The sequence below is a fragment of the Erpetoichthys calabaricus genome, chromosome 3 (assembly GCF_900747795.2).
Source record: "Erpetoichthys calabaricus chromosome 3, fErpCal1.3, whole genome shotgun sequence".
Classification (NCBI taxonomy): Eukaryota; Metazoa; Chordata; class Cladistia; order Polypteriformes; family Polypteridae; genus Erpetoichthys; species Erpetoichthys calabaricus.
In genome coordinates, this window is record NC_041396.2 from 83,426,322 (window position 1) to 83,449,041 (window position 22,720).

The window sequence follows — 22,720 nt, forward strand, 5'->3', positions numbered from 1 at the left end:
TGGAGCCAATCCCAGGGTGCAAGGAAGGAAACAAACCCCGGGCAGGGTGCGCACACACCAAGCACACACTAGGGACAATTTACAATCGCCAATGCACCTAACCTGCATATCTTTGGACTGTACGAGGAAACCAGAGTACCCGGAGGAAACCCACGCAGATATGGGGAGAACATGCAAACTCCACACAGGGAGGACCCAGGAAGTGAACCTGGGTCTCCTAACTGTGAGGCAGCAGCGCCACCGTGCCGCCTCATAATAATAATAAAATAATGATAATCCTCAAAGTAACGTAGAGTAGGACACTCAGATACAGCAAAATAAAATTAAATGATCAAAATGACAACAGCTCTTGAATGCATTGCTAAAGACACATTTAATTCAAACTATAATCATTTCCCAAATGGGAAATGTGCATAAAAACTTGGCAAGTATCATTCTCCTTTGTTCTCTGCCATCTATGACATTTATACTTGCCAAGCTTAAAAAAGTCTATACCTCGTGGAAAAAAACTCTCTGAGGCTGTGCATTGAGTGAATAGTTACAGTATATTACATTGCATTAGTATGGATACAGTAAATGGGAAATATGGGTAAATGTTTAAAGATAATTGTTCTACTTCAATTTCATTTAAGTTTTGTGATTATATTAAGCTTGTTAATTTATTTTAGAAACCTAAATGAAAAGTATATGATTATAGAGCAATCTTGGTAAGATTATAACTAGACTGTTACCACCACTGTAAACTACCTGTTGGGATGATGGTTTAAACAGAGAGTTACAGTAAACAAGTATGGGGTAGTTGATGAATATATATTGCAAATCTATTTCCATGAATGCATGTGATATGCAAATAACTAATTAAATAAAATGTAAGAAAACAAACAAACAAATAAATAAGTAAAACCTGCTTAATACAACTCAATTCCTAAGTGATTTCCAAAATGGCACCCTTCAAGCACAAAATTTTCAGATATACTCTTGCAATAGCAATACGTATTCAATTATTCCTCTTGGCATTCTTGCTACTGCATATGGTTGCGAGACATGGACGCTATCCAGTGACCTGAGATGAAGACTGGACTCCTTTGGTACTGTGTCTCTCCAGAAAATCCTTGAGTACCATTGGTTTGACTTTGTGTCAAATGAGCGGTTGCTCATGGAGTCCCGAATGAGGCACATTGTGAGTGAGCATCAGTTACAGCACTGCAGCCATGTGGCACGTTTTCCCGAGGGTGATCCAGCTCGTAAGATCCTCATTGCTGAGGACCTGAGTGGCTGGACCAGGCCAAGGGGTCGCCTACATAACACCTGGCTACAGCAGATAGAGGATAATTTCCGGAGGGTGGGACTGGACTGCGTGTCTGCCTGGGGGGGGTTGCCAACCAGGATCCTGAGTTGTTTCGTCGTGTAGTGGGTGCGGCAGTGCACTGTACCAGTGCATGCTCCCCAGTTTGACTTGACTTGACTTGACATTCTCAAATTGTAAGTCCACTGTTTTGTATCCCAGTCCTCCATCTTTCCTTCTCCCCAGTCTTGACTTCTGTCTGGCGTCTTCCAGTTTCACAAACAGAGGGTGGCGGGGCACCATTTACACCCTCGCCTAGGGCAGCAAAAAGGCCACAGCCAGCCCTGTCCGAGCTCAGTTTACAGTATATGGTTTAAAATGTGCCGTTTCCATGTGTTTTATGCATCATACTATGAATATTGCATTGTTTTGTCACACACACACACACAGTCCCAAATTGTAACATCTTAGTTAATTTCAAAGCAAATTCAATTGTCAGATAAGGACGACTGAAGGTTCAAGGTAATATTGTAATGCTTACTAATTATGGTGCTGGAGAGTGGCTCTGTGCGTCATATTGATTAGCATATGCAAGTAAGAATTTCACTGTACTCTGCACACCCTTTAAACCTACATTCAAGGAAATAGCAGGAACCTCATTTTAGTTTAAGACCCCTGACTAGTTTCCGCTTAAATTTAGGGGTGCTGGGTTGCAGCGAGTGGAAAGTCCCCCTTGTAGCCTGTGAGTGAGCCGTACCATTGCGTTTTACTTGATACAATGGAGTTCTGACTCAGGGATCCAGTGGCACATTCAGTATTACCAGAGTCTCACTTGAGAGAAATGGACTCTCACCGATGCAAAACGTGAGCGGTCATGCTGTGTTCTAATAGCAACAACACAAAATCTCTTTTGGTGAAGCTTTCCTAAATATTTTGGCTCTGTGTCCTCTGAGTGCTGCATAGCTTTTTAATGCAATTAGCTCTCCTGGTGATTGAAACGTTTTAGACTCAGCCATTTAGGAGCCTTCTGTCGAGCAGAGCTTCTCTAATCACTGCTGTCATTTTCTTTTTTTTTTTTTCTTTTACAAATTGGCAGAGACAATAAAGCCACATTAGCAGCAATTTTTTTCAAGCACGATGTACAACAAAATGTGTTCAAAATGTCACAGATACAATTTATTTGGGATGGGGGATCCTGCTGAGTTAACTGACCAGATGACTGTTGTCCTCAGATGTCCAAGGGTCAGAAAAATATTTGAATGTATTTTATTGACCTGCTCTTAGACTTTCCTCTATGGCTTTGAAGCTCCCACTGTTTTATTGTGGGTCTTTACGGTTGTGTTTCAGTATTAGTCAATTCTGTTACTCAATTATTACTAAACTAGAAGTGGTCAGTTGAAATCAGAGTAATCAATGCAGACCTCAGCATTATTGTCTGTAGTGCACCATCTATTGGAATGTATTTTGTAATGCATATAGTATAAAAATGCACTGCATTTGTTATTCCAACAGATGGCACACCACAAAAATTTGGAGTAATAAAATGCATAGCTACAAATGTTTGTGATGTGTCATCTGTTGGAATAACAAATGCAATGCACATGTCTCTGTTATATGCCATTTGATATGGACTTTGTAAAAGCAGTGCTAATATTTGTGATGTGTCATCTGTTGGAATGGTGGAGACATAGCAACCAGACAGACACACTCACCCTTTCATTAAGGTGGATGACACAAACGAAGCTTTTGTTAAACTCTGATTACATGGCAGTAAGTAATGCACATTGCACATTAAAGGTGTCACTGGCGCTGATAAGACCAAACACAGCTTTTCATAAGCACTGGTTACAGAGCAGGAAGTGACTGATAGATGTACTACAAGCAGTTGCTTTTCTAAAGTGTAGGCACTGGTGCTTTGTATGCTTTATTAAGACTAAATAAAGTGTTTCTTGAAGTGCTGTTACACTTCAGTAAGTGACTAACCCATGTACTATAGGTATCACCATTTCTTAGGTGTTCTCATTTGAGTTGTATAGGTCTTATTAAAACAGAACAAAGTGTTTCATGAGGTCATGTTACACTTGAGCAACTGACTAACAGATGCACTAAAGGTAGCCCCTGTTGTAAAGTGTTGTCGCTGGCAAGTCCTATAAAGACCAAAGTCTTTATCAAAGTCTTGCTATTAAGCAGTAACTGACGAACAGGTGCATGACAAGTGTCCCAATTCTAAAGTGCTATGCAAAAGTGCTTAATAATAAATATCTGCATTTCAAAAAGCAAAAAATATCTCAGAATTGCTCATCAAACTAATGAGCCAAAATTCATCTGAGTAGCAATTTGTTTGTCCGGGTCGAGGAGCCCACCCTGGATGGGAAGCTTATGTACTTGCAGGAAAAACATTATGGAAACACAAAGACAGCAATTTTCTGTAAACTGATGGATGGGAACCAGAATAGGAGAAAATATTTAAATTGTCAGACAGCCTGGCATCAGACATGTTCCTGAGAGTTGTCAGGTGACACCAGTGGAGGGTGGTGAAAAAAATTTGGGAGAACAAACTGAAGCAGAACTTATCTGTTATATAGTGCCTTTCACGTCTATCTATCTATCTATCTATCTATCTATCTATCTATCTATCTATCTATCTATCTATCTATCTATCTATCTATCTATCTATCTATCTATCTATCTATCTATCTATCTATCTATCTATCTATCTATCTATCTATCTATCTAGTCATTTCACATGCTTTTATGGTCCTCATCATAGTGTCAATGCATATCTTGGCCTGTCCAGTACCAGACCCATAGGACAAATCCAGCCTAAAATGTATTATTCACCATGCTGCTTAATATGATGCCAGCTTTCCCATTTCTACTGTGCTCCAAAAGTCTGTGACATCCACTGTCCCCTTATTCTTCCCATATCTTTCCCTATAGATGTGGAAAGGAAATGTTTATACTATACCTGTCTCTAAATTGCCCAATCTTCTGCCAACTTGCCCAGATCCCCATTCTGCCAAAATCCACACCATAATGTCCACACCCCCACCTCCATAATTTTCCAATAAAGTGGATTTCCGCCTGTCCTATATAACACATTCCTAGCATAAGTCCAATGCAAATCTTATTCAGCCTCTTCTAATAGAGTGCCCAGTCCTTGGCCATTTATACATTATTCCATAAATCCACATCATATAATCACTAGGCCTCTGATTTTTCTCAAGTCTTGCATCCCAGTTTATCATTTACCACACCCACAGAGGTATTCCCACCCTAATTTTATTCTACACTTGCTGCCAGTCTGCCCAGTCCTATCCAACATTGACAGGCTTAACTCACCTTGGCACAAATTCACATTGTAAGATCCACAGACCCCCACATCTTAAAACATAACTCACCCCCCAACATGTCTTGTACTATATATACCCACAGGACAAGTCCAGCCTAAATCTTAGTCTGCCTTCATGATCAGGATACCAATATTTCCTTCAAGATAAATTTTGCCTTCCTTTCCTTCAGGCCTGAAAACCTCTCAGTTACATTCTGATTAAATTGAGTCATTTCACTAAGCCAATCAAAATTTAGCCTCATACTATTGTCTATATCAGTGTTTCCCAACCTTTTTTTTCTTTAGTGGTACACTTTTTGTAACAAAAATCATGCCAAGGCACACCACTGTTTTACTACCCACAAGCACATTATATCTCATCTATTATTCTGGACAGGATATGTCAATTTTTGGTCACCTCTTCCTTGTGGTTTCTAATACCAATCTTGTAGTGTTCATCTAGCTGTTCAGCAATACTAAGCCTGCAAAACAATTTAGCCTCATGCTATTGTCTAGATGACCGAGGCTACCTTCATGCCGCTTGCATGATTCAAAAAGATGTTTTAGGTCTCGTACCCCCGTCCTCAATGCTTTGGTATCAACACTTTGAAACAGCAAACAGGGAAAGCAAAAAAGGCATTACTTACACCACACCCAGTTAGCCAACTCCATTTGTCATAACAAGACCAGGAAAAAAATCCTCATCCTCAAATTCTTAAGTTAGGTCAACCCAGGCCAAGCTCCCTTATCTTGTTTTATTCTTCAGGTGAACAATTTATAAAGGAATGTTTCATTAAAGAAATTAATCAAATTTTCTTTAATTCCTGAAGTTCCGCTTGAAGTTGTCATCAAAGTGGCACTCACTCATCTGTCATTTTAAAGGCGGGTGTGAACTGTGAACCATTAAAGTCAACATGACATAGTGCATTGAAGATTGTCCAATCACATTACATTAAAAAAACGTAAAAAAATACTAATTCTCTGCCAATCAATGTGGGAGTGTCCAGGGAGCAGAGAGCTGTGTCCCCGGAAAAATCTGAAAGCAACCAATTAAAGGGCAGCCTCAGGTCACCTGCTTGCCAAAAGATCAAGGACTTACATTTACTCTCATTTGACCAGCGTCCTTCACTTTGGAAATATAGGTATTCACATGGAATTTATTTATTTTTTTTATTCACACAGAAATTAAACAAATACAAGTCAGAACCAATTATTAATGGATGACGACATACGCTTACACCAGGCACGTTGTGCAAATAAACACATTTATTTAATGATTATTTCACATTAACTAATGGGAAAATTTGGGGGTTGGTGGCAGGATTGGCATTCCATCCACTGTAAAAATCTTCACGCTGTTCCATTCCATTTGAACTAGTGTGGTGTTGAGGTGCCATCCATTGCAGAGCTGCAGTCGGATCCTAAATTGGGATCCTGAGGTTGTTTGTTATGGGGTAGGTGCAGTAAGCATCTATATCAGTGCATGCTCCCAACCTCTCTCTGTAATTAATTTGAGTTTTTAAAATATGTGGGAGGGCAGCGCCCCAGCGTCCCACATTACAAACCACCACTGTTTGCCACTTTAAGAAGCCAACAATAGCTAATGTAAAGGATTTCCTCACTAATGCATCTATTTCAGAGCCATCTTGTTACTCATGAAAGTGATTGATTGCTTTTATTTTGCAGAGACACTGAGCTCAGCTGCAACTGCTTCTGTGTCAAACGTCTAAAGGTTAGACCCCAAGGTGCAACATCTTGTGAATATTGTTACAAACTGTAGGTAAGTAAAGTAGACCTGCAATGGAGTGTCATCCTGGTCATTGCAGTCCCACAGTTCATACTTTTGTAATTTGTTTGGTGTTAATATGACTTACGCAGCCCTAAAGTCAACACTTTCAAATAGAAGCTACTTACTCAGTAGTCACTTACTGCTATTTAATAAGAACTTATAGGAGACTGCATTTTGTTACAAAGCAAATAAATGACTAATAGGTGCAGTGTAGCCAGACCTTAAAGCACCTAAAGCCCAGTGCTGCTGGGAAAGGCTTCAGACCCCTGCTACTCAGAAATGGATTAAGCAATTTGTAAATGTAATACAGTATGTTATGTGTAGTACCATCACCTTTAAACATAAGGGTTCCAAGCTAAATGACAGATGCTTGGGCACAAGCTGGCACTGAGGGGATGGACATCCTGACACGTGAGGTTAATTAAATATTTTAAGTTGACCTGGTGTAGGTAATTGCCAGTGTTTCTTGTAATCATTCCTGCCATGGGTCTATTGCTGCTAGGATAGACTAGAGTCACTTGTCATCCTGAACTGGATGAAACAGGTTTAGAAATGAGTGGATAGATGGAATAAATCCACACAGAAATGCCCCAGAGCCATTAAGGTGAGATTCCACACAGACTAGTGTGGTTTTTCAGAATACTGTAGATCTAAGGGAAAGCTTTAGACTTCAAACTGGCTTGGACTTGTTCAGTGGAGTTGGACTTGATGGATGAATTGAATGATAAAAGAATTAATTTAATTAATTGTATTGTCTTGCACACAGATTCAATAGAACAGGACAGACTAATCAGTGAAGGATGCAGTGTCTTCTGGATATTCTTCAACATCTAGAATCTTTGAACCTGTGTCTGAATCCTCTTTACACACTGTTCTTCCAACACAATTATCCCTCAAACCTTTAGAACATGGGTATCAGCCAGACCTGTGTTAATACCCAGTGGATTTTCCTTTTGACAGAAAACAGATCATAAATCTAAAAGATAATGCCTCTAAGCCCCTCACCATGACTGTGCCTTATCACCACTCTTTTATCCCTACACAAACAACTATATTTAATACACAGATTTCATAAGAATGGCCAAGATTGCTGATCTGATCATTTTAGAAAGGTTTCCAACAGGCAAATGCATGATAGAGCAATGAAGAAATGAAAAATACTAATGAGAGAAAATAGAGGTGAAATCAAAGGCGAGTTAGGGTCTGAATAACAGATATAAAATATTGAACATTGAGTATCAACACAAGAACAGGATTTGTTGTCAAAAAGGCAAGTAGAAGGTCTTGAAACTAGCTTGCTTTAGTGACCTCTGACTGACTTAGTATAAAGTTGTTTGTAATTCATAGGAAATCTAGTACTTGGGTCGTAGAAGCTGTGCACCACCATCTTATATAGGCATGACGAAATAACATTAGATGTAAGATAATTTCCACATCACATGGACAGCAAAGGAAGTAGCAACCATAAACAAAATGTCAATGGCTATTGGAGCTGTCCAATTTCTTCCTCCCCTAGATTTCAGTCTGGTATATCTGAGCTAAGAGATATACAGTATTTAATGAGTTAGAAATGGTGGTGTTCCTTTCCCTTCAATCTAGGCATTCTATCCTTTCCACTTTATATTTTATCTATTTGTAGCTGAGGTCTCAGATATGAGGAGCCCCCTCACTTCTCCTCTTCTAATTCATTCTCTGTACTCATTTGCTTTTACCCTTTCTCCTAAGTGCAAACTGGTATCTGGTTTTTATTGCCTACCCTACAAAGCTTCCTTCAAAACTCTCCCAATCATGTCTAATTGGCTAACAAACTTTTCCCCGCCCTCTCTATTGTGCTGGCGAGCCATATTTCTAAATATGAAAAACTGCTCTAAAACTTCTAATTGCTAGCACACACAATTTAAATTTGTTCATAGACTGTATCCTTCCCCTCAGAGATTTTATCTAATAGGACCAGAATTAGCTCCATTATGTCATCCTTGCCCTTTTAAAGTCCCTGACACCTTCCTCCACATGTTCTGGGAATATCCGGTGGCTGTGGCTCTCTTGCAAAATGTGGATGAATCTCTCCCTCTACAATTCTTTATTTCCCCATTCCTTTATTTTCTCCTGCTAGATCTTTCTTCTCTGTCTTCACTTTCCCATTCTCTCTCCCAGCGGAGGCTTTTAATGACTGCAACCTCTGCAGTTAAGTTTTTTTTTTAAACTCTTGCTGGAAGTCTCCCACCGTTATCTCTCCTGCAATCTGGAAGTCTACAATTTACAATCTTACCCTTTTTGAATTTTCTGCTTCCCTTCATCAACAACAGGTTTCATGCTGTCCAGTTAGTAAAGAGCTGGTTAAGGTTTGCTCTGTGAGGCAGTTTCTCCTGTTCACTTTTCCGTGTTTTTTTTTTCTTTATTTCATCTTGCACCCCAGCATGGGGTGTGTATGTGTGTGTGTGTATGCCAATGTACCAGTGTGCCTATCGACTCTTTTTTTTTTGCCCTCTTATTGTGCTTCTGTTTAATTAGCCATTTGGGTGTTTGTTTTTGTTCTTATAAAGCCCAAAAATTAGTTATTAGTTATTAGTACTTGCTTAAGTATATGCCATGATAAACAAAAAATGGCTGCACCCATAAGGAAAATAAAGATGTTATAATAAAACATTTCACAATTTCACAAAAATGCACAAAACTGTCTTCTTGGAGTTTGTTAACTCAGATTATAACATCGGAAGATGCCATCCTTGTGGGCTTCATTACAAATGATCACATGTCTGCATACAGGAGTAAAGTTTACAGAACTGCAAACATGGTTTATCTTATATAATCTGAAATTAAATATAACAAAAATGAAAGTTTTTAAATGAGGTTGTGGAGGTATGGAAGTAGTGAGTTTCGAGTTCCTTTGCAGCACTCTAGCATTGCAGGTCAGCGTATCTGTTTTTGTCCAGAAAGCTTACTAGAGGTTGTTCCATCAGAGACAGTTGAAGAATTTTTAAATGGTCGTCCAAGTCAGTTCCTGAAAGTCTTCAGAGAGAATGGTATGTTATGCACCACTTCTAAAATCACTGCCACCACTTGACACTTCTTCTCCAGACTAAAACACTGAGTCATTAAGAGTTATCTGAACCATCACATCTCATTCACCTCTCAGACAATAAGATCACAACTATCAGACTTAATAACTGTACTTATCCAAAAGCTATGGAGATTCATGAACTCAACATGTTGACCTTAGGAGTGATCTACATACATTGACAAACATGTCTGAGTGTTATTGTTAAGTTTATTGTTCAGTGGCTGTTGTGAAGTGGTGATTACTGTTTTATGTTTGAAAGGATTCTTTATTTGTGCGAATGATACCAAGTCAAATTTAATTTTTTTATGTTTGAAAGGATGCTTTATTTGTGTGAGTGATACCAAGTCTAATTTAATTTAACTGAAGGTTGTTATGCCAATATAGTAAATTTAAAATCACAAAGTAAATGATACAGCAGTAACTAAACATGTCAAAAAACAAACAATTCAATGTGTATCCATTTTGTTTTTCACCTCATGCAGAAGATGAGCTGCCACACTGTGTTTGCAAGATAATCACTGTTTGAGGCCTTAAATGGGGATATAACTTTAAACGATATTTTTATAGACACTCTGCTAACTACACAGCATTCAAATGCCATAATATGAGCCATTAGCAGGAAAGCACAAGCCCCCTGACTATAATCACTTTGATAGCATGACTTGTGGTGGCCAGCCATCTTCACAATGCAGATCTCACAATAAGCAAGGTGTTGATGCTGGAGTCAATTCTGACTGTTTAATGTGCCCCAGCTAATGGCGGCTCGGGTGTTGTTACACAAAGACACAAACGTTGAGTATTGCCATCTTAATTTTGTAAAACAAACACTGATGGGCCAAATTCTATACTTTTATAACAGTGCAGACTGCCAGACATTGTATGTGAACCAAGGGTATGCTGTTAAGTTCATGTGCAGTCATTTTCTATTTTTGAATTACCTTTTCCTATAAGATGTCAGGAACACGTTGACAAAAGACATTTTTTTGCTGTAACTAAGTTTACCTAATGTACTCCACTGGAGCACACATTTCTCGAACAAACCACAATGACAGAAGCCTTACTTTCATCGCCCATCCCATTTTGTTTAATTTCAAATAAGGACCAATGGGACACTGAATTCAGACTGCCTGCTGGCTGAACATTTGCTTTGCAGCTTTTGAAGAATTCTTCGAAAGAACTTTCATCTGTCAGTGCCTTATATTTTGAAAAACTTCTGATATGCTTTACTTTCAATACCTTTTTGGCCATTTTCTTCATGCTTCAAATGAAGTAATCATTTTTATAATTAACCCTCTAAAACTTTACAAAGAAGGAGTTACAGGCCTAATCACTTGAGAAGAGCTTTGAGTAAGCAGCCACTCACCATCCTCACGGGACTTTTGGATGAAGGCATCCACACCGCTTTCACCATAATTTCCTTCAGAAGCCACTGTGGACACATAGTTCCATTTCATCTTCTTGACAATGTCCACCATGGCCTGAGCCTGGTAGGTGTCCGGTGGAACCACTCTTGAGAAGAAGTCATAGCGACTGTTGTCGCTCAGCTCCGGGGCGGTTGAGGCGTAGCTCACCTGGGGAATCTGCAAAAAAGGAAAATCAAAGATAAGAGTACTAATTTATGCAATGTTGTAGCTTTAAGGTCAAAACATGGTAGATCAGACAACAATTCATCCAGATTAAGTGGTCATCTATCAGCATTTCATACAGCTTCCGTGGTCTAGGGACTGTACTGAAGAGCATAAGCATGTTGGTGGAAATTCTCTGGTCTCTGGTGTTGTGACCTGCCTTATGAACCTGTAACTCCTAGAATTACTGTACCACTCATTTAGAATGCTCTGCAGTAGTAATCAAAATGATCATCAATTATTTCATATAATGCCATTGATACAGAACACCATTACAAGTTACTTTACACAAGAAATAGCAAATACTTGTAATAATTTCTAAATACATGTTAAAATTAAAGAATACAGGGAACCTAAATAAAGAACAGCAGAATAATACTAGGGAGGAGATGGGCAGCTAGAAATGACTGTATGGAAGAAGTAGTATTTGAACCATTATCAGCAAAGAATGGAATAAGAATACAGTTAGAGTCAAGAGGATTTAAATTTAAGAGAGATGAAATGAATCTTTAAGCAATATCTGAATGAGGCTACCAGTGGAGCTTCAAGAACAGACCTTGGGAGAATAGCAGCCACAGACACAATCAAGATTGCAAACTGACTATGTAATAATATGGATTATGGCCCTTTTGAGTCATTCAGCTAATTAAGACACCTCACCATTTTTAGATAAAGCCTTCTTAATAAGATTTCATCTTTTAGATTAAAGTACAGTTATCAGGAATAGGACCTGTGCTAAACATAAGACATAGTAGGCTAAAACAACCTTGATCTTGGAAATTTCCTATTGCTCTGGGTGACAACCAGGAGCATGATCAACAGCTATGAAGACATCCTTCATCGGTCCAAGAAAGCTATATTTATTGGTGCTTGGTCCTGCCTTCAAATTCAGAAGAGCATATGATAAGGTATGGCATCATATCAGCTCATGCCACCTTCTTTTAACTCACATTTTTAAACCTCTTGGAAGTTATAGATAGATAGATAGATAGATAGATAGATAGACAGACAGACAGACAGACAGACAGACAGACAGACAGACAGACAGACAGACAGACAGACAGATAGATAGATAGATAGATAGATAGATAGATAGATAGATAGATAGATAGATAGATAGATAGATAGATAGATAGATAGCCTACACTAACAGACATTGGCGAGGAGGTCAGGATCTCCAGGTGACATAAGACAGAGTGAGTGTCTATGGCTTCCAGTCACCAGGCAGGTGCTCATGCATATCTAAAGCTCTCCCACAGCTATGTATGACTTATTAAGACCAAGCAACTTCTAAAGTGTTTAGCCTCCACCTGTTATAACCACTGATTGACTCATCAAGGTCTTTTTTCTAAATTAATTATTAAAGTTGTCTTGAAAAACAATCTTGTGTTCAACACGGAAAAACAGTCATCATCTGCAGCCGCCTGCTCTGTGGGTCGCTCCTCTGCATGCAGCCCTGTTAATGCAGCACCACTCTGACAAATGTCATTATTTTTATAAAGCTTCAGCAGAGCTACCACCTGTTCAGCTTGGAATTGATGGGGCTTCATCTTGCAAACCCAGATCTACATTGTCTCACTGCTCTTCAGACTCTGTACTGAACAAGGGCTAAGATTCTTCATTTGCATTTTCAGTAATCAATGGGAGATGTTAAAATTTGTATGAAAGAGGACAAATTAATTAAATGTCTAACATGACATGGAAATTGGTACACATGTCTCCAAATGGGCTCAGTTTCTTTTTACCTAACATCCCGTTTTTAAAGCTTCATAATGTAATGAGGGCATTTGTGCTGCTTCATGAAGCCCAACTAATGATTTTAGCTCACAAAATTTAAGTGGTCGGATATTTTGAAGAGTGATATAATGTGTAACAATTCTATAATGAACACACTGATGCAGGGATCAGCATGGAATTAGTAAGAATACAGATTATACTCTCTGTATAGGTAGTGAGCATCAAGCAGATTATACACTTCTTTTTAGATGATGACTATATAAACAAAAACTTCATAATGGATTAATTATTAGCAAATAAACTTGAAATCAAAACACTGAAACAACATGCAGAGGCTGGTCCTAGGCCTCTGTCTGACCCCTCAATCTCTCACTTTCTCTCTCTGTTCATATATATTGTCACACATGTGCTCTTGGGAGGCAGTCAAATGGCCTAAATCAGGGAACTGACAAGCTGGACGAGGGGTTGACGATGACCACTAATACCTCTTCTTGTCTCTCCACAGACTTTCAGAAAAGAAAACCACCTGACCATGTCACTTCCACTTCTGTTCCTGACCTCACTTCCGGCCCTCATTGATGACATCATTCCACTTACTTTCAGGCAGTAAATACTTACCTAAGTATCAGCTCAGTCCTTAGTGATTACTCAACCTGAGCCTTACAATATATGGGTTGGATATCCAAATCTTTTTGTTTGTGTTTTTGTCTTTTCACAATAGATACACTATGTGTGTGTGTGCGTGTGTAAATGCACACACATATTATACATTGGTATGCGGAGGAACCTGTATGGATGTTCATCAGCAGTCAGCAAATCTAAATAATTTAAAGCCTACAAACAGAATGAAAGGGTGTTTATTTAAAAAAGTAACACAAGAATAATGAAAAATATAAGAAGAAACAAGTAACAAATAAAAATGATCAACAAAGCCTAGATGTCCCACTAAGAGAGATACAAAGGAGCTTTTATGCACTTTCCAATCTTTAAACACCACTTCATCTCTCCCCTCTTTTAGGTCCCGTACTTGTTCAGTCATCTCTGCTCTCTCATATTCTGGAATTCAACCCAAAACCCTAACCCTACCTCTAACCTCTGGAACCCCTGAGGTTGTCTTCCTAGGGATCCTATTAGAAGCCCCAGGTATCCCGATACCAAATTCCAAGAAATACAGTCAGGCAACTCTATTTAGGTCACCTGAGTGGTTCAAAAATTCAAGGGACTTCTATCCCCTGGATATAACTTTGATGATCATTAAACCAAGCTGTGCAAAGCTTCAAGGGAGATCCTTATTACTTACCCACCCAGTAGTTTCCCGTCACACCCAATTTCTTGCTTCGCCACTGGTTGTGCCTTATTATGGATGGCATGTGGAAGCCAATGACCCAACTAAAGCCCACTCCTATTAATGAATACAAAAAGGTGGGGTTGCAGTGGTCTAAAGAACACAACATTGGACAACAAAGAATGTGAAAAGTATTGCCGGGGGCTGATAAATCCTATTTCTTACTGAAGCATATATGATAAACGTTCCATGAGTCTTTGGGCCATTATGCTAAGTGTCAAAAGGAAATGCTGGCGGTGGCAATGTAAAACTGTGGCACGCACGCAGATGAATGTTCAAAGCTGCAGAGTATTTGAATATCATGGCTGATCAGGTACATCCATGGCATCAGTATTAGACATTTGTGAATGAGCTTAAACAGTGCTTCATGACACAAGGTTTGGAAAACCAAGGAATTGTGGGAGCACAACAGTCAATTCAACTTAATATAGTAAACCACCTTCTCCAGGTCACCAGATTCCACTATCCAACCAATCATCTGTGGGGTAAAATGAAACAAGATATTTGTAGTAGACATCCATTTCTAGCTCATCTTGGGAAGCAGTAGAGTCGAGTGGCTCCAACCCATTTTTTGAGAGTCCGTGTTCAGCTCCCCAAATCTAATCTATTCCGAGTGGGGAGTACAGCAAGTCGGACAAAGAGAGAGATTTGTTACCTCCATGAAAGTCACCCAGCCACTTAAAAACCTGGTTGGTCGCTGTAGCGAAAGAAATTCTATTTTAATCCCCACTGGCTGAAAAGTCAGTTCTTTAATTCCCTGCTATTTAATTCTTCTTGTTACTGCTGTCTTAGGGGCGACGAGTAATTGAAAGACACTGAGTATAAATGGGGGATATCTTACCTGAAAAAAGTGGCTATGCTCACTACTTCTGTTATTTCTCATGTGACAGAATACATTTTATTATTTGTGTTTTTTTGGTAATATCTTGATTCATTTTTTAATAACCTTGTCAACAAACTTTCATAGTCCAATAGTGGATATTGAAACCTGAACAGACGTGACTGACATCCCTTAGAAGCCAATGAAGGATCACCTCACGGTATAGCAGGATAAATTCTTTGACTCGGGTCTAGAGGTACATTTGCGCAGTGGCACAGTAAATGAAAAAGGCAGATTTAAATCTGTTGAAGATCAAGAGAGGCATAACCTCAGTTCTGAGGATAAGAATACAACAGATTTCTGACACTTGACACAGTGATGGCCAATAATGGTAAATGCGGACAAGTTTTTAGGAACAGAAAACATTAATAAGCTATTTGTTCTCACTAATACCTAGAAATAAACTCCTTTGAACACTTTTTAGGTCTTTCTTTAACAAATTTACAAATATTTCAATTTACTCCTACATGATCTGGTATTGTGCCACCCTTGTTACAGAAAGGGCCGCCATGTGACTTCCTGCCCCCGTTCAGCCTCTAGTAGCAGACAGGCCATGTTGGGTTGTAAATTGCCTATCACTCACTGTGTGACATTCAGCAAATTACTACTTATACTCACATTGGGAAAAATAGTTATAAGTTGTCAACCAACATCTATTTTCTAACAGTTCATACAGTGTTTAACTATTTTCCAGTTCAAAGTCATGAGGAGCCAGTGCCAATCTTGTTGGCAGTAGGGATAAAACTGAAACCATCCCTGAATGGAGTATCAGTCCACCATACAGCAAATAAATGCCTAATAGTCCTGCAATTTTAAAACACCTTCATACAATGTTCATTAGAGAAAGGCACCATACAAAATTAAAGTTATCTGTGTAACTGAAGTAATTTTAATCCACTCAATACTTTTCTTTAAACACACAGTGTGGAGCAAGTCTAATATATTTTGTGTGCTGAAGAGTTTTTGATTAAGCTGCTTTTCTGGCTGTAACACTAATGCTGTTATTTTATTTTATTTCTGAAAGTTTTATTTTATTTTTGTTAATAAAAATCTGAATATTCATTCCAAATCCAACCCAAGCATGTTTGAGATTTTAACATTTTAAAGCCAATGGTAAATCAAAAACTACTCATCATGTACCAACTACTACTCTGTATATTAGGGAGTCCACATTCAAATGCAGCTCATCCTGCTCCTTTGCTTTAGATTGGCAGGTGGGCAGCATAGTGGCACAATAGTTAGTGTTGCTGCTTCACCATTTCAAGAGCCAGTTTTGGAATCTCCATCACCTTGTAGAGTTTGCGTATCTTCCATGTGTCTGTATGGGCTTTTACTCAGGGGGCTCCTATTTTCATCCAAAAGAGGAAGTTAAGTTAATTGATGACCACATTTTGCTAATGTATGAGTGAATGTGGGTATGTGTAGTAAACTCACATCCAGGGCTGGGTTGCTGCCTTGTACCTGATGCTGCCATAATGGGCTGTGGCTGCCTCAATTAGATTAAACAGATTTAAAAACTGGTTCGTACTTTTGATTTCAGCTGCACTGTTTGCTGATGCAACTCCCAAATTGCATTGTATTCTTCATTTTACTTATCATACATTCATTATCAGGTTTGTTCTACTTTTTCCAATTAGTATAGGAGCACTTCCTGAATTTTTTGTTTTATGATTTAATATTATAATATACCGTGACTACTCCACCCTTCATGATCTGATTACCAGCTGTGGATGACAGAAGGTGTCACTGAGCCCCAAACCCTGGATACAGTTCATCCCTATAGCTCCCACTGGTGGCACCCATGGCATGCAGCTGTGCTGTCCCATGGAACTATGATTCCCAGCATGCCCCAAAGGAAGGTAAATGGGAGCCATGACGCAGGACTGCTGCCCGCTAGCATGTTGGAGAGGTATATACTCCAAAAAGGTTAGCTCCCCTGGTCTTTCTATTATTCTAGCCTTCTTTCCTGGCAAAGGATCAATTCTTAACCTGGTTGGGTCTCCAGTCCATTCCTGACCTTTCCCTACAGCCTTCCTTCCTGGTGATAAGCCCCCTTTCCTCTTGGACAGGATGTTGGATAATCCCGCATGGCACTTATACCTCATAGTAATTAATTTTTTGAACTCCACTCCTCAGCCTTGCACCCCACAGTTTAGGGAATACAGAATTCTAATATACGAGGTCTGTCTATTGAGTAATGAGACTGTGTTTCTATCTCTTAAACAAAGCAGTGAGAACTGATTATAAGTACTAGCCATGCAGGTTTAAACCTGTCCAAACCTGCACGACAAACAACAACACTCTCTGCCGTTTAGTTGATTGTCTGTCACCATTTAATGCAGTTGTGTTTCCCCTTATGTGCCGGAATCATGCAAAGTTTAAAAGTTGAGCAACGTGTCAATTTGAAACTTTTAGTAAAATTGAACAAAACTCCAACAGAATCTTTTCAAATGCTTACTGAGGCTTACAAGGAAGACTGCATGTCTCGTGTGTTTGTGTTTTTCCTAAATTGAAATTGGTGCTTAAAGGAACACATTTTGACTCAATGGACACAGTAAAGAAATAAAGAAGAAAATGTCAGATGTCTTGAAACAGTTGACAGAAACTGATCTGCTCCATGCCTTTGACCGGTGGAAACCAAGACTGCATCGGTGCGTAATTGCGAATGGGGAGTACATTAAAGGGGACATGCATTAGAATTGTAATATAAATAAAAATGAATTATTGTGTCAGTCTTGTTATTTAATAGACAGATCTTGTAGCACTCCATTAAAAAAGCATTTGAAAATACCCAGTCAAAAACTACGGCTTGTGGGGCTTTTATGGCTTCTTGTTGCTCCACTAGGGCACACATTTTTTCCCAGCTGAGACCAAAATGAGGACTGTAGACCAGTAATGAATGAGCTGAAGCTATCTGATGGCAGAGTGTAAGATTCCAGCCAGTTGAGAGGTGACCATGGATTAGTCTCAGATCTGCATTGAGACCCTAATCATCTCCTTGCCTACAGTTCTTTTCACTGTTCAGTCCTAGTTGCCCCTTTTTTGTGTAATAATGCTGTTTGCTGTATTTTCCTATAACAACTTCACAGTAATTTAGACAGACAAAGTAGGGCAATGGCTGACAGAACATTTCACAGTACATGTTAACCATCATGATCAATGATCTCTCCAAGCAGATCACAGCACACTTCATTCTTCTTGATCAGAGCCACACTTATCTGGCTACTGTCACAGACAAACAGCAAATCTAAAATCCTAAAAATCAGTTCTCATGGATCCAAAGTCTGACAAAGCTTGGAACTCACACCACCATTTTCATTATCTCTGGCTTTACTTCCTTTCCGATCCTCTCACCTTTCTAACTGTTACTTTTTCTCTTCATCCTCTAATCCATCATATGCTTAATGAATAACCAATAGCCAAAGTGTTCTTGTCTGTAACTTCACACGATTTATTTGATATACCCTTCTTTATATTTTTTCAGGAACGAAAAATCCTGTGATACTGCCTTGGGAGTAATTGATCTATGCTTTACAGCTGTTGGACATTTAGTAGATGAATTGGCTTTATGCACACAAAAACTGAACATGTAAGAAGTCACCACAGGGGAGGAGTACAGTGAAATTCTTACTTGCATGTTTGACCAACATACAACATGCCACCACTCTCCATGATAAATGGAAATGTATTACAATTAATTAAAAACAAAACCCAGCTCAACTGATGTCCACCGATGTCTTGTCTCCACATTTCCATTACCTGTTTACAAGTTGCCTGAAGAAGAGGCCTGAGTTGCCTCGAAAGCTTGCATATTGTAATCTATTATCACACACGTGCGAGTAGGAGGCAGCTAAAGGACTTAGAGAATGGTACTGACTTACACGACCAGGGGGCGACGGGGGGCACTGACTTTCTTTCTAAGTTCCCTGCAGACCTTTCTCGGGAAATCCCGTCAGGTTCCGGTGCCTTGACTCTGAAGACGTCACTTCCTGTCCCGGTCCTGATGACGACGTCACTTCCTGTCCCGGCCACGAGGACGTCATTTCCTGTCCCGGCCCGAGGACGACATCACTTCCTCAAGACTTTCTATAAAACCTCACTCCCCTCCTCTGGATTTCAGTTCTGTTTTGGACTCAGTCTTGTAAACTACTCTTGCTTTACAATTTTTTTATTTTTGCAGCCAGGAACATATTATACAGGTGCCTGCCCCAAACCTTTACCATGTCTGAAGTCTCGTACTTTCACACTATTCAGTTAGCCAATAAAAGGTGTCATTCTGCCTGACTTCTCATTTCCTCCATTATAACTATCCATCCATCCATCCATTATCCAACCCGCTATATCCTAACTACAGGGTCACGGTGGTCTGCTGGAGCCAATCCCAGCCAACACAGGGTGCAAGGCAGGAAACAAACCCGGGCAGGGTGCCAGCCCACCGCAGGGCGCGTGCGCACACACACACACCCACACACCAAGCACACACAACGGACAATTTAGAATCACCAATGCACCTAACCTGCATGTCTTTGGACTGTGGGAGTACCCGGAGGAAACCCATGCAGACACGGGGAGAACATGCAAACTCCATGCAGGGAGGAGCCGGGAAGCGGGTGCCGCCCATGGTGCATTATCCTACTACTAAATCATGTGAGAAAAACTCCAGTATAGCACCCAGCAGAGGTCTTATTTGATAGTACCAATAGACTTGCTCCTAGGTTAAGGCCTTGGGAGACAAGATGTAACATGAAATGTGTTAGCCGCAGTAAAAAAGGTATGTGGAAGCTTGTAGGATGACTTATTACAGAAGAAGAAGAAGAAGAAGAAGAAGAAGAAGAAGAAAACTGACCCTTTTCCAATAGAAGGCAGCAGCTACCTGCAGTGGCGCCAACTGATAACACAGCCAGGGACAATCTCCACATGATTAAAGAACATCGATTTACTATCAGGATCAATCACATGAGCCAAAAAGAGGTTTCATTTTTGTCCTTTGAAGATCTGAAGCTCATGGGTGCTTAGCTCTGAGACATGTTGGACAGACTAAGAGCAGGAGCAAAATGGAGGAGGTAAGCCTGAACTGTTTAAACTATGACTTGACTCAAATCTCTGGATTAGTGAAGTCTGAAACAAATTGTTATTACTTTTTTTAATCCTTGAGTGCATGAATGCAGAGATTGTTTTTTTTAATTTACTATCGCAGTGAAATTAAGGAAAGTTGATTTCTTTTAAAATTTATGTTCTTGCTTTCACACTAAAATACTGTACTCTCTTCCACCACTATATAAATTGGATATTAAAAGCTTACACTCTCATAATGAAATTTCATCTTTGGTTAATGGAAACACTGAAATAACAACAAGTCACGTCTGACATTTTTACACCTTTAATGACGCCTTTCAACCAAAAATAGATATGTGAAAAATAAACCGCCAATTTTTAGGAAAAATAATTAAAAACTTCCAATGACTTCCTTTAGCTGTATAAGTGTGCTTTCTCTTGATAATGGGTGCTGTATCTGAGCTCAGACTTTGATAACCACTATTATCAACTCTGAGTGAGCTGTGAAACTGGCATTCCTAATTCACAGAACCACTAAAGTAAAAGTGTCTAAAGGTGTTTACATTAAAAAATATAAAAAAATAGGAGGAAAAGGTTACAAAGAGAGTGAAAATGCAGAAAGAAAAAAGTAAAAACGCCTTAACATTTAGGGAAAGAGCAGATCCATTTATGTCTTTTATTTCTCAGTGGAGAACCACAGGGAATTCAAAAACCATCCTGGTAGGACCAGACACTAACATCAGTAAGCTACAAGACAGAAATGGCTTCTGTGAAGGATATCTTTAGTCTACAGAAGGAGTCTGCAGACAAAACTACACACGCACATGGTAGAACTGTACATGTGCCACACAGGACAGGAACATTTTCTCTCTTCCATAGGATCTCTTTGGGTTCAGCACACAAACCTCTTTCCGTCTCCCCAGTATTAAATCCCACTGCTGTTGAAGGACGCATGACTCAAGGAATACAATCAGACGAAATGAATTATGAATAACGGAACTCAAAGCAGAATGGATTTTTTTGATAGCCTTTGTTGATGTTTGATACAGATTTGTTTTGCAATGTAAATACAGATTGTAAAGTTTGAGGATGAGCTGGCAAATGAATAATGCAGCAGAGTACTTAGCAGCCCTCGCATCCATATGCATGAAGTGCTTGAATGCCCATCTTTCTTTAATACCAAATAGAAGGTCAATGATTAATTAAAACAAAACCAGCAAACACGAAGAGCAAAAGGAAATATCCTTGGATCTGAATCTGTTTTTGAAGCAGACTCATGACCCTGTTTCTGGCTTTCTGATTTCCTAACATTTAACTGCAGGTAAGAGCTGATCACATGCCCTGTGCCATTAGCTGACTCAATTCCTAAATCAAGGACTCCATACCCTGGATCCAGAAGACTGAAGGTATCAGAGATACCAGTGAGTGTTCTTAAAGACTCTCTCATTTAAAACTTGAGGACATTTTCAGTTTTTTTGCTTGAAAAGCCCATAATCTTAGACAGGTAAGGGAATGCCATACCCTTATATTTCACTAGCAACTAAAATAAGATGTCAAATTTGCCCCTCACACCCAACCAAAAACAGACTTGCCAGTATTTATTTATCAGTCTGTTGTGACTGAACCTGCTTAGCCCAGTTCTAGGCTGCAATGTTGTAGTACAGGAGCCAACTCTGGACGACACACCAATAGACAAATTCTTTAGTGGTTAGTTTGCTAGTAGGCATTTTCCCAGTCTAGATCCCAAAACAATCAGGTGGTCTAAAAATCCAATTGTTAACTTCCATAAGTTAACAATTAAGTATCCATAAGCAACTATAAAATAGCATAAGGCTGTCAAACATTAATAAAGTGTGTCATCAACTGCAAATATAAACATAACAAGTATACAGATTACTGGAAAATGCCTTGTGGGGGTTGCAAGTTAATAGTTTTTAGGGTAGATAGGGAAAGCTAGAATTTGTAATGGAAATTGGACCTATAGTATTTAACAAGAAGTCATGGCTGACTTAACCCTGTTGGCATAACAATACCAGCTACATGTGATATGATTGGATGAAGATGTCTACTATATAAAGAATGATAAGGACTGTGTATGTGCCCGATTCCTCTGAGCAATCTGATTGGTCAGTTTGGCTTTGGTGTGATTAGTCAGTTGGGTTTTGGTGACATGATCGAATTAGGAATTGCAAGTGAGAGACACACAAGGAGGCATAAAGGTGTTGGAGGCACACTGAGAGTCGCCTTCAAAGATAGGAAGTATAAAAGCAGACAGGAGGTGAGCAAGACACCTCAAAGTGTTAGAACTTTTATGGGAAGGCCCTTCAAGAGAGGGAGCACAGATCAAGAGAGTTTCAGAAACATGAGGTTATCAAGGAAAGGTGCAAGAGATATAAAATATGTTTACTACATTTATTGTATTACCTGTCATCAACATGTAACATGGCTAGTTACAAATAAAACATCACAAAAAATATTACAACATCAATCATAATCATTTACTGACAGCCCACAAACAACCACCTTAACAAAACACCTAGACGTGTTCAGGAGATTAGTGCAGATTTAAAGATTAGCAGTGCTGGTTTTGACTAGACCGCTTACCAAGTGGC

General features: G+C 39.3%; 1 protein-coding gene across 2 annotated transcripts in view; it reads right to left on the minus strand.

Moving 5' to 3' along the window:
* Nucleotides 1-22,720, minus strand: part of LOC114648143 (metabotropic glutamate receptor 4-like) — a 983,563-nt gene that overhangs the window by 559,347 nt on the left and 401,496 nt on the right. For both annotated transcript variants that reach the window (XM_051924640.1, XM_028796992.2), the window contains exon 3: nucleotides 10,830-11,046. In XM_051924640.1, coding sequence (XP_051780600.1) covers nucleotides 10,830-11,046 — 217 coding nt within the window. The remainder of the gene's footprint in view (nucleotides 1-10,829; nucleotides 11,047-22,720) is intronic.